Raw genomic sequence first — 19,961 nt, forward strand, 5'->3', positions numbered from 1 at the left:
AAATGAATAGGCTAAATGGTGCAATAAATCTTGCCAATACATGTGCCCCACCCTCCATGGATACTGCAGTCACTTTTATTTGTCTCCATTTCTTCCTACATCCTTTTTATTCCCCTAACCATATCCTGGTAATTTCATCTAGTAGCCTCTGAGTCAATTCACATTTCTCAAACAAATATTTATTTTTTGTACTAGAAAGATATTGCATTCTGCTTTAATGCCTTGAGTATAGAGGGGCAAGTAAGCTTTGCTTTCTAATGCGTTACTGTCACATCTGGTCCTCAAGCGTTAAAAAGACTATTAATAACAATGATATAAGCATTATTGTATGCATTTCATCAACAATATACTTGTAAACTATACTAGGCAACAGTCAATCAATGATAGCTGTAGGATTATAAAATGCATGCCAGAGATACTGTATGCCTCATTCTTGCCATCCTTCCCCATTCCAATCCATCAATTCTTCTGTGTATGCACTAAAATAATTGTATTGTACCATCTCACTCCCTCAATGTTCTAACAATTGTTAAGTTATTGTTTAGGATCCTGGCAACAATAATGTAATTGTTAAGGACATGTATACAGATAATTATGAATATATCCAAGTGACCCTGTGACTGGTGTGAGGGGGCAAGTTGCAGCAGAAGTACTTTAAACTAATATGACAGCAGAAAACTTCCTGTGTCCTGGTTTGCGGTCGCCTTCCTGCTGGTGGTTCTTAACACTTTATCCCCCGCACCCATATCCCACCCTTAGGTGCCAAGAGCCACCACGCCAAATATTGCCTGCTCACTGACCTCTACCCCATCATGCCTCAACACCTATTGCCCCCCCCCCCCTCCAATGACCACATTTCTCCTTGGCTCCTATGCGGACTCCAGCCCAATGCTGGGCCTTCATATTTCTAACCAGGTACTTCAGTAGCTGTATAGTTCAAAATGCACACTATACAGTTCCATGAATTGTGTGGCTTAGTAAATGCAGATAGAATACTAAATGTACTCATTGGGTGCTATTTAAAATGTAAAAAATCTAAATTAATTATTTAAGCTAATTTATTAATATTAGTGTAACTAATTTTCACATTTCAGTTTGCAAGTACAATTCTGGCAAAGTGAACAGGGACCCCTATGGTCCAGACACACGCCACTCCTTGACAAAGGCTGCTGTGACAGCCGGAACGTTGGACACTTTATTTGGCTTCAATAAATTATTGCATTTATAAAATCCGTGAACCCTGTACTCTTCCTTGTTTTGTGTACAGTGAACAGGATTAACATTTTAGCTTGCCTAATCAAGTGATTACTACAAAGAAGAAACAGGTATCTTATACCTGTATACTTGCTGAAATTGCATTCTTATCCATAATAATAAAAAATGCATTACACAGAAGACAAATTAAATAAAACTGAATTTAAAACATGTACTACACAAAATAACTACACTTAAATAAATAAAGAGAAATACAAATGGAGAAGCATCCTAGTTCCATCTAAATATTAAAGAAACACTTTGAAAGAAAAAAAGGTATCTTGAAGAATGTAAAAAAACTGACCTTCTTCAGATTTGGTTGTGACATTGCATACTTGTTCTGTGCCTTCCCCAGCAAAATTTGCAGCTTTGATTTCAAAATAGTAAGTGGTATTAGAAAGTAGTTCTCGGAAAGTGTAGACATTATCAGCAGAAGTGACCCGGACAACAATGCTTTGAAATGTTATGATGTAGTGAGTTATCAGTCCATTTGGCCGTGAAGGTGGATCCCACTGGATTAAAACTGACTGCCAGCTAGTTGGAGTGCAGTAAACATTCTGGACAGCACCCGGAGCTTAAAAGAGATGCAGACAAATACAATGTTAACATTTCAACACTCTTACATGTGCACTGAGCAAATGACACACCCATTAAGCAAAGTAGTGTTTTGCAAACCCATCCACTACTGAACAATCCAAGCATAATGTTAACGCAGGGAGATACAGTACGTGAACTATACATATATATCTTGGATTTTTGGGACCACAAATATGTGTCTGACAACTATTATTTTTAAGGATTAAGCTAATGTTGTTTATGGTCCCAGAATTGGTCACATTGAATAAAACTCTTGGATGCTCCATTCCCTTCTACGTTTTATTTAAAGACAACAGGTATTTTAGCTTTCATATTAGGGGTTATGTATCACTTTCTCCCACATGTAAAACTGGTACAAGAATTGGATCAGAAAAAAAATCTCATTACTTAAGGTTTTTTTTTAGCACCGTTATTTTCCAGGTTTTGAACCTGAAATACAGGTATTAATATATTTCCCTTGACTACACCATTTCCTGTTTTTCATTGTTCTACCTTATACGGCACGTCCCTAGGATATTTGTTTTAATATCATAAAGAGACAAAATTGTATAATAATACTTTGTGATGCTCACACCTGCCAACGGGCTCTGACTCGCTTCTGTATGATACCAATTCAGTTCTGGTTTAGTTATTTGCTAGCCTGTTGGCAACTTTGGTTACCGAATCAGATTACATGTGCTTTATATTAGTTTTTTTAAAACAACAAACTTTATTTTTAGGATAAAGTACAGACACTTTTAGAACCATTTCAATTTGGGCACCAGAGCCCACTTGCAGTTTGTATTACTTCTATAACTTGTTCTGGAAATAACAACAAATATTTAGCAAAAACACTTGTTTTCAACATTCTCCCTGGAAATGGATTTGACGAATGACTAAGAACAAGAGAATTCAATTGGGAAACCTACAAAAGTAACATGCTGCTTATACCCATAACATTGTCTTGATGAGGTTCCCAGATTTTCTAAGCTGCAGGTTTTTTTCATTGGCCTTTGCAGGACAGGTCTATTGAGACCTACCTCCCTCCACTGTAGAGGTAAATGAGAATACTCACAGGTAGCGTTAGGATCGCCATAGGTGTGGCTGCAGGTTTGTAACATTTTGGCCAAAGGGTTTAAATAAATGACCCTTTCTTATGAGTATACAAACATTTAAGTATTTAACTATGTATTTTGTCATATTGGATGTAGCATTGAGTATTTTTGTCTTTTGTGGTTCCCTGATTAGAGCTTTAAAGAAAACTATTGAGTTAGTAAAATAGTGGCTATGCAGGTGACTGTAGTTAAATAATAATGTAGCACTGCCCCTCCCCCCCCCCCTGCCCCTCCCCCCCCTGCCCCTCCCCCCCCCCCTGCCCCTCCCCCCCCCCCTGCCCCTCCCCCCCCCCCCTGCCCCTCCCCCCCCCTGCCCTACCCCTCTCCCCCCCCCCCTGCCCTACCCCTCTGGAAGATACACAGCCTATGCTCCTAGTGTGTGGTGCATGAGTCACCACCTTACTCCTGTCCATCATAGAGGAGCATGAGTAAGGGTCACAAGCCCACAGATTAACCCTTACAGCCAGCAGGATTTACATAACAGGGTGGGGAAAGATAGGCAGAAAAGACATACCCTGTTACAATAATAATAATAATAATAATAATGACCAGCGATACTAAGCAGTATTTGCAGAGATAGTGAAGATATGCTATGACATGTAGCCTTCAGAAATTGTCATTAAGGTGTAAGCAATATACTGGTATTGCACCAACTACAAACAGGCTGTAAATAAAAGTCATACATAACATGACCTGCATATTCTCTGCATGATTTGGACTTTAAAATACTTTCAGACTTATTCAAAGTGGCAATCCCTCTGAGGCCCAAAGTGAACTAATTCCAGTGCAATGTTTAAGGGGTCTCATGTGGGTAAGTGATACCTTTTTTTTACCCAGATCTGACATCCAGGGCTGCCACTTTCTACTGAAGGCCAACCCGGAGGGGGGGGAAAAATCCCTTACTTAGTGTGGTGCCGCGGCGTCTTCCGGCATCCTGCTACAACTTATCCCTCCAACTGCAGTGAAGATGGCTGTGCGGTGTCAAATAATGCCACGTTGCCATGGCAACTGAACGCTACGTGATGTCATGTAGCGTTATTACGTCACGTGGTGTCCGGTTGCCGTGGCAACGCGGCGTCATTTGACGCTGCACAGCCATCTCCACTGCAGTTGGAGGGGGGAATTGCAGCAGGCTAAGGAAGGATGCCGGAGACGCCGACGCAGCCCACTGCACCCCGACGCCACCTGGAAATTGAGGACGGCAACCCGTAGCCCGGAGGTAAGTTCCCAAAACCCGGAGAGGTGGCAACCCTGCAGACATCTATAAATATGTTTATCAGGGGCGTAGCTATAGCCCGGGGGCCTGCACTTCCCCCTCCCGGCAGCAGCGGGGCCTGAGATGCAGTAAGAAGGAAGGACAGAGGTGATGGCAGGACCAAGTTTCGAAAGACAAAAATATTTGCTTTTCAAGCACAGTCGCGTGACGTCAGCGTCACGTGAGCAGTTCAGCCAATGAGGGAGAACCAGCTTCGTGACACATCCGCCATGCCTCCCCATCGCCTCCCCAATCTCCTGCAGCCAAGATCACACATCACTCGGGCGAAAGGTGCCCGCGATGCGATGAGTGCGTGCGGATGCATTGAAGCCTGGACTATAATCGTGCCCTAAGAAGAGAAAGACAGACACGGTGGGGGGAGCAGAGAAAGTAATGCTGGGGGGGGGAGGGTGGAGAGAGACATGCTCGGGGGGAGGGAGAGAGAGACATGCTGGTAGGAGAGGAGAAATAGAGACATGCTGGGGTGGGGGGGGGGGGGGAGACGGAGAAAAACATGATGTGGGGGGAGGAGAGAGATTCTGTGTGGGGAGGAGAGATAAAAACATGCTGGGGGGAAAGGAGAGAGACATGCTGGGGGTAGAGGAGCGAGACATGCTGGGTGAAGGGAGAGGACAGATAGATGTGGGGGAGGAGGGGAGAGAGGATGATGAGGAGGGAGAGAAAGGAGAGGGAGAGATGATGAGGAGAGAGATGATGATGGGGAGAGATAAGGAGGAGGAGGGGGGTAGATGATGAGAGGGAGGGATGATCAGAGAAGATCAGGGAGAAGAGAGAGGCTGGTGGGAGGGAGATTTTTTTTTATTTTAGTCAGAATTAATATTAATGGGGCCCTGAAAAATGTTATGCCTGAGGGGACCGCACATGTCTAGCTGCGCCACTGTGTTTATGTATTTTTTTTTTCATTCCTCTGACTACTTACTCCCTTTTGTGTGATATCACTGTGTTAGTGCTTATACAGCCAAAGTCCCCCCTGCACAACTACCCTTATTTTTATTGGATCTCTGAAAAAGGACACGGTGGGATAAGGGTAATTAAAAACCTTGATTGACAAACACTTCCCCATCCAGAAGCCCCTTTCAATTTTGCCGTTTTAGGATGAAATTCACCATTGACTTCAGCAGCCCGATACTGAGCACATATCATAGGTAGGGTAACTGTATCTGAGTCTCTATAATTAAGCTACAGTATCTAGAGTAACATTTCAGTCCAAGTACTGTATGTGCCTCTTAGGATCAATCACTGCACAGTTCTTTGTCAGTTTTTGCTTCACATCCCCAATTACTTCCTTTTGCTGTGTGTTGCTAGCCCCAGTGACATTGAAGGAATCGAAGTAATAATTCACCTATTTTGCAACCTTTTACTGCCTAAATGGAGATCATGTTCATTGCTGAGTGCAATCAGAACCTAAGTGAGGTGGCGCTCCTCTTCACGCCACTGGCCGCATCAATGGAGGCCTGGTCAGGTGACCACTTCCCCAACCTGTCATCTGGTTCCAATCCCAGGTGCTGCTGTTCTTCCAGTATTGAAAAAGTCAACATATTTCCCTTTTGTGTGGGTTCATTGAATTGAAACTTATACTAAGTTTAGTTTAACTGTTGATAGCTTGATTGCATAATTACTATACAAACAATGGACAAAATAAAAACAACGAATCTCTAGTTTTGAGCACTGACAAAATCTTATCAACAAAAAAAAGGCAGAGATTATAAAAAATAAACCTCCAAAGTTTTTTTTTAGCATGGAAAAGTTAAACAATTGAAAGATATAATTAAAAATCTTATACTAGTTAAAATCAGTCAGCTAAACTAATCCTATTAAACATACTACAATACTTAGTTCACTTTCATCCTACAGTGGGAGAGACTGATCTTTCATAGGTCAGCATGATTATATTTAAGGATTTTTTTCATATAATGTTTTTTGCACGTCTTAGATTTTATTCAAATATGAAATAGCAGAGGAGTACAACTTACCTGATGCTTTTGTTGCAAAGCTGACAATATTGCTGAACTGGTTCCCATTTCCAACTTTTGTGAAAGCTGATACACGAGCGAAATATGTCTTAAAAGGTTCCAGTGCAGAAAGTCTTGCTTCAGTTTGCAAACCAGATACGTTCTTGTAAAGAGAAAGTCAGCATATGTTTATATTTTTTATTTAACATTTGAAAAAGTGGCAAAATGACAAAACTCAGCTTTTATTTAGATACAGCAAATAAAAAATATCACTGCAACCATGCTTTTCACCATTATCTCCTCGCATGCACTGCAGCTAGGGATTCTGGGAAATGACATGCAAATAAGCACACTGTGTCACCTTTTGCTTTCAATCTATTTTAACATGGACCCCCTTTAGATAACTAATCTGTATGTGGTGCCAACATAAGCATGTGCTAATCAGAAATTATATTTTTTTTTAAAGAAACTAGTTTTCTTTAATGAATTGATCTAAACAGAAATATGAACTAGTATTAATCTTATGAAAATGTGACAAAATATTTGGTCTTTAAAACAGATCACTATATGACACCATCTTGGATAACAAAACTATTTTAATGTCTCTTGAATAGAGAGCTGCTCCAGCATTACAGATGTAAAAACAAAGCAATTTGATTAGCAATACAGGCATACCCCGCATTAACGTACACAATGGGACCGGAGCATGAATGTAAAGCGAAAATGTACTTAAAGTGAAACACTACCTTTCTTCCACTTATTGATGTATGTACAGTACTGAAATTGTCATATACGTGCATAACTGATGTAAATAACGCATGTGTAACAGGCTCTATAATCTCCCCGCTTGCGCACAGCTTCGGTACAGGTAGGGAGCCGATATTGCTGTTCAGGACGTGCTGACAGGCGCATGCGTGAGCTGCCATTTGCCTATTGAGCGATATGTACTTACTCGCGAGTGTACTTAAAGTGAGTGTCCTTAAACCGGGGTATGCCTGTAGTTTCCTGCATTACTTTAGTTAGCCTTTTGGAGTTTTATTTACATGTACTGTACCTGAAAAAATATTAATTGGCTGCTGTTTTCCAGAATTTTCAAACTGTACAAATGCACAAAGCCGTTTGGTTTTGGACTTGGGCTCCACTGTAACCATGCAGCATTTTCAGTGGAGTTGATAAAAGTTAAGTTCTGAGGAGGCGCTGATGGCTCTGCAATAAAATGATTCATTGTGTTATTTGCGCTGTATTTGAGAATCCCTCACCCGAAATACTGTTTAATCAATACATATTCCACTTGCCAAAATCTAAAAGTAATATTATGGATACAGTAATTGCTTAACTCAAACATAATGTTCCCTTATTCAACAAAGATAGAATGCATGCAACCAGCCTATTTTTAGCTGTTTAAGGCTTTTATGGTCATTTAATACCTTTTTAGCGAAGACCAACAAATATTCAGCTAGAACAATATCCGTGTTTTAAAATACATTAATTGCCAGCAGACATGAATTACCAGACCCATCTAGTCTGCCCACTTTTGCAAATACCGTGCAACCTCAGGCCACATTAGATACTGTACAGTACCTAGTTTTTTCTCATACAGTATTTAGTACACACCTGTATCCTATCCCACGGAGATTTGAATTCCTTTATTATTGTATAGTCCGGAATATCTACAAAACCACTGCCCCTTTAGTGAAGAAATATTTATTTAAATTTTCAAGACTTTCTAATTCCCTAATTGGGTAATATTCACTAAAGTGTAATAGCCATTATTTTTCGATAATGACCAATTAAGTTACCCCACTTTATTGTCTGAAAAGAAGCCTGGTTTTGAATGCTGGGATACTTGTAAGTAAATGAGCTAATACAGGAATCCATTCTAACACACTACCTGCACTGGGAAATACAGTGCACTATTCAATTGACACAAGTTTGGTCAGATAGAGATACATGTTCAATTTCTTCTTACCTTCTGTAAGAAGTACTATATCTTTAGCTGAAAAGTACCTTGTATCTTTGTTAAAAAAACTTTTTTTGTTTTTTATTATCTTTCATTGACCCTAAAATATATTTGTATTACAATGTTACCAGCTTTACATGTATGGTGGTGCTCCATTTGCAGTGTAATGCAAGCACTCCATTGCAACAGAACAGAGCCATCAACAAGGCATGTACTACGTACAGATTGGGAGATTATTATAAGGAAATGCCTAACTCAAACAGGACTAACTGATTTGTTTTATTACATTTCATTACGTCAGAGAATCAGTGGTACTCAGTTATTGTGGAAGTCTGTCACAAAATATTACATGTTTTGGGTCCATGCTTTGACCCTTCTTCAGAAGTATGATGCTATGAAATATAAAGAGACCACAGATTGCCCTTTTATATGTGATGACATATTGTGGACTTCTCTGTTACATTGCCGCTAGGCTGAACATTGTGACAAAAGGGGAGAGCGATTTGATTATACAGTATAAAGGTAAGCTCTGGTCTCTCCACATTTCATGGCATTATAGTTATGAGTAAGGGTCAAAGTATGGACCTAAAATGCCTAATTTATTGTGATGAACTTCCACAATAACTGACTGCCTTTGATCTTCTTATCTGATAAAGGGCCTATTGTACCCCTAGTAAGACCATGCATTGCACCTACATGGGAAATATGTCCCCTGTTCAGTGTGACATGCCTATGAACTCTTAATATTAGCTCATATATTTAATTTGCTTTCTGCAACCTGTTCGGCTAATGCATTTTGGATCAAAATAATTGTGGATTTGTATTGTATTTATTCAAGTGAGCAGGAGCTTTGTTTTATTGTCTTCTTTTTGATTAGAGGTTTGATGGATCCTGCGATTTCACGGCACCCTGATTTTCATTTCTCTCTCTCACATTTTATTGATGGTGATTACCGTCTTTTTTTTTCTTTAAATGTAGCTGTTGGTGTTTAACACTATGTTATATTTTTCTGACAGATATATACAGTATGTAGACATCTAGAGAAAAGCTGACAGACAAGCACAGAGATATACAGACAGAGACATACAGTAGATGCAGTTAAAAGCGATAAATAAAAGCAAGCATTCATTCTTATTGAGCTACACTTACTGCAGCAGATCAGCCACAAGCAGGAGACAGGGGCAACATTGAGTATATAAATTAAGAAATATATACATATAAGCACCAACTTCAAATTAGCTTTAATTTGTTTTTATAGTTAACACTGATTAATAATGATTTTTTTATAAAGGAAAAATATAAAACAAAATAATAAAATACAATTTTACCAAGAAATAAGCACCTAAACCCAAATCCCTAATTATAAGGCAATGCTTATTATGTGGAAAGCAGGCAGCAACCCACCATCCTTTTTTTTTTTTTTTTTTAAATGTCTAAGCTTGAATAGAGCCTTTTCATAACACTGCCCCCACCTTTTGACGATTAATACTCTAGTTAATGGCTACTCGCCATTATGTTTACTACCGTTACTATATAAATAGATAATAATGTATCATCTATTTTTTTAGACATTTGAAAAAGTAAATGAAGTCGATATATTCGGAATCTCTTTTTGTAATAATTTAGTTTAAACAAAGTATTAATATCCCAATTACCTGCTTCATCTGTATGAAAGACAAGCGGACTAGACGGACCGGTTCCCTTAACAGTTCTTGCAGCAACAAAGATGAAAAATTGTGTAAACGGTAAAAGATCTTCCAGAATGATGGAGACTTGGGAGGTGGACACAGAGTAGTTTCCCTGTGGTCCATAAATCTGTAAGTAGTAACCAATTATAATACCATTTGGCTGCACGGGAGGATCCCATGATAATAGAACTGAAGTAGATGTTAGATTTTTGCAGTCACTGATCATTGGTGAAGATGCTGGGACTATAAATAAAACAAGACAATATATATTAAACATGACAGAGTTACAACATTGTGGCCGACTCGGTGAGGGACTTGGGGGAAAGTTTTATTTGAGTGCTCGCTATGCTTCAACATGAAACAGCCTTTCCTTTCTGCCGACTGTACAAAACGCAAGCACAATTTTTTAAACAAGTCTCGTGTGCACATTGTATGTTTCAATGTAAAACAAACATCTTGTAACGTATAAATTGCTTAGTGCTTGTGGAAGTACAAATGCAGTGTGTATTTGAAAATGGTACTGCCCCACTTAACAAATGTATTGGACATAGAATAAAGTGAAGAAAACTATCTTATAACTTCTTTATGACTATTACACTGGCTTCAGAATTCAATAAAAGCTTACGTATGTAAATAAACAGCACAGCAACAAACACAGCTGCCTACACAATGCATTATTTAGAGATGTGTTAATGGTTCATGTCTAATTGAGGAAAGTATGATGACGTGATTCCAAAGTTGCAATAATTAAGCTATGAAGCAGTTACCAAATAATTTGCAGCGTTGGCGTTTTTTTTAAAGACACAAAGATTTTCTTATAAAAAGGGGAATGAACCAGCACTCTCCTATCCGGTATCCAAATAATCTTTTAAAGTTACATGTCCATATTGGTGCTCAGACCATAGCACAAGATCCATTCAAGTATATAACCACATTTTGAACCACTCCCAAAAAATTGTACAAAAAAAAGACTCCCAACGTTTCTTTTTGGACCTCTTGAGGTCTGACAAGAGGCAAAAGGGCCAGAAACATTGTTGCTGTTATTGTGCACCCCTGGTGAGGTGTCAACATGCATCACTGCAAAACTGAAGAAGAGCGAGTGAGTTTTTCTTTGCTATTTCATTGCGATGCTGATTAAGTACCTATTTTTCATATACACAGATATTTTATTATTACTTCGTTATTTCTTTAAAACTACCAGAGGGATTTACAATTAAGTGAAGATGAAAAATCCAATTAGTCAAATAATATTCCTGTACTTTGGACACAGCGGAGTAATATGATGTGTAAATTAGCACTGCCCGACTTCCAAATTATTTATTGATAGAACTATTGCAATCAAAGAACATTTTCAGCTAGTGCTTCGACTGGCAGGAAATCTTCAAAATGAGTCCGTCTATGAAAATCTTCATATGAATTTAGCCAGCAGGATACTGTATAAACTCGTCACACATTATTAACATTGAAATTCCATTATTATGTAAATATTTGAAATACTGTATATATACTATACAGTGACATCAATATAATGCAGCCCAAATGATTGGAAAATATATTTTGCAATGCCTTATGACAATTAAGTATTATGCATAAAGAATAGAGAGATATTTTTTTTAACTGCACTACAATACTTAAGAAAAGGATATATTGAGTTGTAATTATTGACTCCTCATTTATAAATGGACCAATATTTTCATACAGATGTAGCCAACATTATTGCAACCTGTGATGGGTTACCGCTGGTGGAATGTTGCAATAGCCCCTTCTCGTACGAGGCTGATTCAAAACAATGTCTGCCTTTATTACATTTTATAGTCAAATCTTCCTAAAAATGTTCCACATATGCATACACTTACAACAATGTATAATAAACGACTAACACAGTGTCCATAGTTTGGCACAGCCAATGAAAGGGAACTGTTTTGAAGGCTGCTCTTAGAACATATACTGTAGTCCTCACTGGCTGTGCCACACAACGAGAAACCGTGTTGGTCCTTAAAATACAAAGGACACTGTTTTAGTAAATAAAATACAATGTAAATACATGTAATATATTGGCAAAAGCATGAGACAAGTAAACATTTGGGAGCTCATTCACTAACAACAGGTTCCTATACTATATGCTAAAAATTCCATAAAGCAAATTACCTACATTGCTGCTTCTACTACTTTTTAAATAGTGATCCCTCCTAGATACCCCCATTTCTTCCTTTACAGTATGGGAACCTGGGAGGTCAACCGGAGCTAAACAGTGCGATTTTTTAGCTCTCAATGTTATGGCTTCCTATTGACCCTGAGATTTGGTGGCCATATTGTTTTCTCTGGAGGGAAATTTAAAGCTGATGGCTGCACTGGTAAGTATCCCAGAAACCAGGGGGTCCCTGGAGATAAAAAAAAAAAAAATAGCATGGTTCAGCTCCTGGAACCCCCGATTTCCATGCTGTAAAAAAACAAAAAAGGTAGCAAATTAAAAAATTACGAGTAGGAGGGACTGTTGCTTTAACCCTTTGAGAGCCTGAGGCCCCTCCGGCACAGCAAGGTCACGTGACCGCCGCACGGCCTCCTCTTCCATTTCCCCTCACTTCATATAATCGCATCCTACGCTCCATGGGAACACAGGACGCGATTAGAGCTGGAGGGGGGGGGGGGGCACTCTGAGCATGACGTAACCACTACACCATGTGGCCCCTGGAGAGCCAGTTCCCACAATTTATGACTACATCTTGAAGCACCCGAAGGGTTTAAGGAACACCAAGAAGAAGGGTATCTCTGCAATAAATATCATGGTATCAATCAAGGGAATCAGTAAGGGTAATTGTAGGAGGAATCACTAATCAGTAGAGAAGATACAGTAAATGTGTTTCTGAGAGGGCTGTGTGGAAGTTTTGCCAATTAGTAGCTACAGTACATCGTTTCTGTATTCTGTATATATTACATCAGTCTTAGTGATCTACTGTACTCATATTGGATATATCATGTAGGAGTGTATTGACCTGTGTGTCCGCCCTTGTTAGGTCAAAACAGACATCTAGATTTTAATGCTATATACCTGGATCCCCTCCTCGAAAAAAATTATAGATGAATGTATGACCACAGAGGTACCCTTAATTGCCTATAGAAATTGAGAATATGTGAATCCTTCATTGAAACCAGCGGGACTGAGTGTCTTTAATGTGTAGATCCATTTACACTCTCTCTGGAGTTACCTCCTGTCCCAGTCACCTTTTTATTGGGGTAATTTTATACCTTAGAGCACTGTATATATACTTTACTGCATTTCATCGTTGTTACCATTGAAATACAGATTTATTATTTTATTAGTATCTGCTGTCCCATTACATGGGGAGTAATTACTACAAGTTACTTATACCTACCAACTATCTATTACGTACAGTACATATAGTGGGCTTTTTAGTCATACGTTAATTTACATGATTAGACAGAGTGCAGTAAACAGGGATCTTAGGGATGATTTCTTCATCATATTATTCTGGTAGAAATTATGTGATGCATTTTTCCTGTATGCACCAGTCTATATTAATGGACTTTTGAATAGGTGAGCGGTAAAGCCTAACTGGTGTTAACTGGATTGTAGACTTGTCAAATACTGCCATTCAAGGTCTACTCTATATAATCATGAGCGGCCATTCAAGCCATGTCAAGGCACAAAAATACACCATTGAAATGGGGATTTTTATCTGAAAATGTCCTGAATGGTCGCATCGGACTATAAAGTATAGAACACTATGGGTAGATCCACAGAGCTCCATTAAATCTGGTCTACTAATATGACGATAAATAGGTAACATCCGTTAGTTTTCCTGAGTTTAACGGGTATCCACACAAGATAGATATATGCAAAAACTATGACCGTTAGGGATCTCATTAGCATAGCCTTAACGCCATGTGAAGTTAGCACTGCGTTGCGTTAGCTTCATATTGGCGTCTGTCTTGCCCAAAGATGACGTTACCTCCATGCAGACCCTGAATTAACATAAAAAATAGAACACAGGAGAGGAAAAGAACCCGGTAAATAACATGACTCTGGGCCACCTAAGGGCTCAGAGGAAGAAAACCATCCCCCCAAACAGACCCATAATCCCCCATGAAATAATGACAAACCACTGTGCTTTGGGGGAAAGGCCACAGCATTTATTAACATAAATAAATGGGGGTTGGGAAAAAGAAGAGGGAGTATATAGCGGGCTCGGCAGAACTGAACCCGAGCTCCCAGATACCGTGACTCCCATCTTACCGCCACCTGACGACCCAGCCAGGGGCATTGCCATAACCCCCACCGGGTGTCCAATGTAAGCGGGGGAGAAACCCTTAGGGCAAGCTGACCCAGCCAAACACAGAGACCTCCCATGTTTAGCTCTTCAAACCTAAGGCTGAACCCTGACCAAATTAACCCAGGGTTCTCCTGCCAGCCTGGCAATCCGCACCTACCCTGCGACCACAGCTCTGACAATCATTAATACTGTATTATACAACTGACATCCAGCACACTGTGCTGAATGGATCATAACATTCCTTAAAACCCCTTTCCATTATATACATTGTTTTATAAAATACAGTGAAATATAAGTGAAACTTCTTTGTCTTTTGTCACTGTTTTGTCACAGAATTGTAATTGTAATGGTGATGTTTTTAATTAATCAAAACACAATTTCATTGCCAAAATGCAAAGAAGTTTGACTTGGAAAGCGTGTTGTAGCTATTTGCACTTCTATATTTATGGAAACGGAATTCCTTGTGTGTGTCTGTGTGTCAGTCAGTGTGTGTGTCAGTCAGTGTATGGGTGTCAGTCAGTGTGTGTGTGTCAGTCAGTGTGTGGGTGTCAGTCAGTGTGTGCGTGTCTATCAGTGTGTGTCAGTCAGTCAGTCAATGTGTGTGTGTCAGTGTGTGTGCATGTGTGTATGTCAGTCAGTGTGTTTGTGTGTGTGTGTGTCAGTCAGTGTGTGTGTGTGTGTTTGTGTGTGTGTCAGTCAGTGTGTGTGTGTGTGTGTGTGTGTGTCAGTCAGTGTGTTTGTGTGTGTGTGTGTCAGTCAGTGTGTGTCTGTCTGTATGTTTGTGTCAGTCAGTGTGTGTGAATCAGTGTGTGTGCAGTGTGTGAGTCAGTGTGTGTGTGTCAGTCAGTGTGTGAGCCTGTGTCTGTTATTCTTAGGGTCCTGCCCCCCTCTCCTGACTCCCCCCCCCCCCCAGAGCGGCTCCCCACTCCCCCTCCCCGGTGGAGGTACGGAAACATAGAGGGTCTGTCTGAGTCCCCCGCCCAGAGCAGCCCCCACTCTCTCCCCCGGCAGAGTGGTGTCCTGCTGCTGGTGCCAGCCTTCCATCACCACTGACTTCCGTCCCCACCAACTCCATTCACTGCCACTGAATTTTGCTTATGTGGTAGGTGCCGCTAAAGAAGTTTCACTTCAAAAATATATATTTATAAAACAAACAATATGTACAACAGAAAACAACTGTGCAATAAACGAGGGAGGGAAACCCCGGTGGGAGCACAGAAAGAAAGAGTGACCACCCATTCCTCTCCTTTTATTGCTAGCCAAAGGCCCCTCCCCCACACACTTAGCCCCATTATAGGCCAGCTAATTTACAACCTCACCATGTCATATCATTTAACTCCTAATGTCCCAGGGATAGCCCATTCTTGGCCCCAGTTATGTTTCCCTTTCCCTAACATTTAGGGGCTTCTGAGTGGATCATTGAGTAAAGACACTGACAGTCACTGACAGTCACTGACAGTCACTGACAGTCACTGACAGTCACTGACAGTCACTGACAGTCACTGACAGTCACTGACAGTCACTGACAGGCACTGACAGTCACTGACAGTCACAAATTATTATTATCATACCAAACTGTGGTCTCACACTTATCCAGACCCCTGTAATAGACCTATTTCAGGGTCTGGATGTGAGTAACGCCACCTTTACCTATGACCTAACTAACGCATTGTTAAATCCCTGAAGTAACTATAACAGAGCTCTGTAGATATGCAGAAGTGTTGTTCCCTCTAACAATGCATATCGTTAGCATAATATTTTGTCAGTTACAGTAACGCACTGGCTCATTACAGCTGAAAACAGGATTGTTAGAGCTTTGAAGATCCCCGTTAGCACTTAATGAGACGTTAACATCTCGTTAAGTCATTAATGGAGCACTGTGGACCTACCTGTTAGAATTATGCATGTAACCACTGTAATGTAAGGGACTTGGAGAAGTGTACATTTTTAATAGGTTGTGATATATTTTATCACACCAGCAAGAAAAATTATATGGCACAAGGAATTTAACCCTTCCTTTTTTAATGTGTCCATTTCTTAAGTGTATCAGAAACAGTGCAAAAAATCAGATACTAGAAAAAATATTTGATTTGTAAATAAAGAATATTAGCAAGGCACTAATTGTATGCCTTTATATTACACTATACATTCTTATGTTGTGCATTCTTCTGTAGATGTGTAACCTAAACTATTCTGGCTAATTCCTTTTTAGAGAACAATCAAACCTGGTTCAGGAAACTAACCAAATCGAACAGGAAGATGGAAAAATAATGATGCAGCATTATAGATAATACGGAATGTCATGTTAGGAAGAACGATATATATATAATATATGTATATTGAAACAGTATGGAGGAAAATATTAACTTAATTTAACAAAACCAAAACACATCTTCATACATCAATCACCAATATTCGAGTATATAAAGAATATGGAAGGATGACGCAGTCCAACAAAGTCCTTTGATTAAATAAAATTATTTATTTATTTTTTTAATGTTAATAAATATGATTTACAATTTGAAAGGATATTTTGTTAACTTACCATCCTGATCTGTGTTAACATTGATCACGTCACTAGTTTGGTTTCCATCTCCAAATGCAGTGCTAGCAGTAATCCAAAGCTTGTAGTGACTGAATTTTGCCAAATCATCAATAATTGCAGACAAAGTATTATTATGAACATAACTGTCAATATTATCATCTGTAAAGTTCTGGGGGGAAAAAATCAGTAATTCATTACACTTTTAATTCTCTTTAGTAGAGTTCCAATCATTGCCAATCATTTAGAAATGACAGTAGATATCCAGTTTAAAGGGTGTACAATATGGTTCTATATTATATGGGCCATTTTTCTGTCTGTAGTTTAACCTTTTTGGTGCCTATGGACGTAACTACTACCTCTTGAGTCTGGCACTCCATGGAGCCCATAACAAAGTAGTTACATCATAATCTTATTGCTCGTTTTAGTTGGGGAGATCGTGTTCTGCTCTCCTGTGTCCAGAACGTGATCTGTCAGGAAGAACATTGGGAGAGGAGAACTCCTCTTCCATTCCATCATCAGTGACGAATCGATTTCATGAACTCTGGTGCCGTGACCCTTCAACACTCAAATGGTTAAGGGGCTTTTCTTATAACAGCCGAAGTGGCCGATCAATGGGGAATTTCAGCCAAAAACCTAATTGGCCGCTATGGCTGGTATATAATAAGCCCATAAGCGTCCATTGTCACAACTGGCTCATGAATACAGGAAAAAATATACTTGTAGTTGTGAGCAAGTGCAGGTTTTTCTTACTTGGTCTAGGTACCCACTTCCTGTGATCTCTCTCTCTCTCTGCCTAAGCCCGTCTGATAGACCCTGTATTTGGACTGTATGCTGTACAACATACTTTGGATATCATTTTTTGGAGACAAATAAACTCCACCTTTTCATTCAATACTAGTTCATGTATTTTGCCTTTCCTTCCCCTGCTTATGTACATGAGCAGTTTGGATGCACAATGACATAGCCACCACGATGTAGGATCTGGCACTCTAGTGGCCCCATAACGTATTGGCTATGTCATCATGGGCGGTCTCCTCATTTTCTAGTGCTGTGTTGAACACAATCTAGCCAGCTGAGAGGAGGACTCCTCTTCTGTTCTCATCATTAGTGATATTGTAACCATTGGAATTTTCCTAAAATGTGCCAGAGGGGCTTTGGCACTTTTACTATATCCCCTCCGGCACTGGAAGAGTTAATACAGAAATAGATTATGACCTTTATGTTCTATTATGGCAAACTTAACCCATCTACGAGAGTGCAAGCAATTAAATTTGGAGCGCTGGAATATCCTCACTGAAAATCCTTGAAAATATTGCACAATGTAGAACCACTATAAATGGTTAAAACACGTGTATATATTTTATGCATAATGCTTTCAGAGACGATTTTTTTTCCTTGCAGTCCTTCATATCAATACACAGAGAAATAAATTAATTGGATACCTCAAATGTGGTTCACTTGAGCAATTTACTAGTTGTGAGATTCTCATTCCTCTGTTAGAGAGTACCATCTTAGAATCAAACCACCGTTTTAAATGTTTTACTTCGTAGTCACCTCCCCTATTGATGCAGTCCTTCCCCAAGAGTTAGCCTTTTATTAGGGGTTTAGAGTAGATATGGGGGGATAGTGGCTTAGTTGGTCAAAGGCACTGTTCCAAAGTGATAGTGAAAATATAAGATACAGAGGAATAAGAAGGTTGGTGTGTTTCTGAGAACTGATTTCTATGAAGCAAGCAGCTGCGATGCTCATCTCTTTACAGCAGATGATCTGTATTTTTTTTTGTATAGCACTGACAGTGCATGCAGCGCCGTACATATAACTTTGCAGACATAATGAGTCCCAGCCCCACAGAGCTTACAATCTAATTTGTTGTGCCTGATGCAAAAAGAGATAAAGTGACTTTCCCAAGCTGACACCGGGACATGAACCAGGCCCCCCTGCTTCAAACTCGGTGTAATTGTTTTTAGAGTCAGTGGGGGCTATGCACTAAGCTCAATGCTTTTGCGTCCAGATGAAATAAAAAAGCAGGTCCGTTAAAAAGTGAGGCCGGAGACGCGATTCACTAAGGCCTTGAGGCCATTTTTTAACGTATGTGCTCAAAACAGCCACAGCGTACGTGTTGCTTTTTTCCCCCTGCTAGCGTTCTTAAACTTCACATATGCTAGCTGATAGAAAAAAAGCCGCTTGTAACATTTGCATGGAGATTCTGTATCTCCATGCAAGGCTGTTACAGGCAATCGTACACAAAATAAATACATTTTAATAATAGTGTACATGAGCAGGGGGTCTCCTGAGCTGAACCGCATTGGTTTCAGCCTTGGGGGCCCCCTACTTCAGGAGATACAGGCCCCGTTATGGTGTGCCAGTATCCCCTGCACTTTCAAGATCCCGCGTCACGTGACCGGATATTTACATTCTGCAGGGGATTCCAGCACTCCATAACGGGGCCTGTATCTCCTGAAGTAGGGGGCCCCTGAGGCTGAAACCAATGCGGTTCCACTCAGGAGACCCCCTACACATCTACACAACTGTCAAAACACACATATCAATAAACAATAATTCCTTACCGTAGCGGCTATCTGCAATGGTAATGAAGCTGCATTAATGTACATTTTAATAATAGTGTGCTGGAGCAGGGTGTCCCCTGAGCTGAACCGCATTGATTCGCTGCCTCAGAGACACCCTGCTTCCCGAGTTACAGGGCAAGGTATGGGGCATCGGTGCCAGTGTCACCGCCATCTTTATAGCGCCCATACGCGACGTGGACGCTATTAACATGGCGGCGACACTGGCACCGATGCCCCAAACCAGGGCCTGTAACTCGGGAAGCAGGGGGTCTCTGAGGCAGAAATCAAAGTGGTTCAGCTCAGGTGACCCCCTGCTCCCGCACACTATTAATAAAAATACATTAAAGCAGCTTAATTACTTTAGCGGCTAACCGCTAAGGCAATGAAGGGGTTAAGGCACAATAGCATGTTTATTGGGGACAAATGCCCACAATAAACATAGCAATATACAACACACATCCCCCCGCCCCCTAACACATACAATACAGTAATGGGCAAAATAACTATTATCCACATATGGATAATAGATTATTTGCCCATTATTAAACACATAAATCAGCATAAATAAATTGTGTTCTACTTACTCCCTGGCAATGCCTTTAAGATGACGTCATCAAAAGAATGATGGCCGACGACACATGGTACGGTAGCCAATCAGAGCGTGGGAACGAAATCCCAACTCTGATTGGCTCTGGTAGACCATGTGACAGAGGCTTTGCTTCAGCAAATCAGTGTG

General features: G+C 40.1%; 1 protein-coding gene across 3 annotated transcripts in view; it reads right to left on the reverse strand.

Annotated features, from left to right (window-relative positions):
• PTPRQ (protein tyrosine phosphatase receptor type Q) overlaps nucleotides 1-19,961 on the reverse strand; it is a 363,399-nt gene that overhangs the window by 156,825 nt on the left and 186,613 nt on the right. For all 3 annotated transcript variants that reach the window (XM_075600515.1, XM_075600513.1, XM_075600514.1), the window contains 5 exons: nucleotides 16,659-16,827; nucleotides 9,789-10,064; nucleotides 7,228-7,379; nucleotides 6,195-6,336; nucleotides 1,559-1,828 (listed from right to left, as the gene is read on the reverse strand). In XM_075600515.1, coding sequence (XP_075456630.1) covers nucleotides 1,559-1,828; nucleotides 6,195-6,336; nucleotides 7,228-7,379; nucleotides 9,789-10,064; nucleotides 16,659-16,827 — 1,009 coding nt within the window. The remainder of the gene's footprint in view (nucleotides 1-1,558; nucleotides 1,829-6,194; nucleotides 6,337-7,227; nucleotides 7,380-9,788; nucleotides 10,065-16,658; nucleotides 16,828-19,961) is intronic.

This window comes from Ascaphus truei, chromosome 5 (genome assembly GCF_040206685.1).
Source record: "Ascaphus truei isolate aAscTru1 chromosome 5, aAscTru1.hap1, whole genome shotgun sequence".
Taxonomy (NCBI): Eukaryota; Metazoa; Chordata; class Amphibia; order Anura; family Ascaphidae; genus Ascaphus; species Ascaphus truei.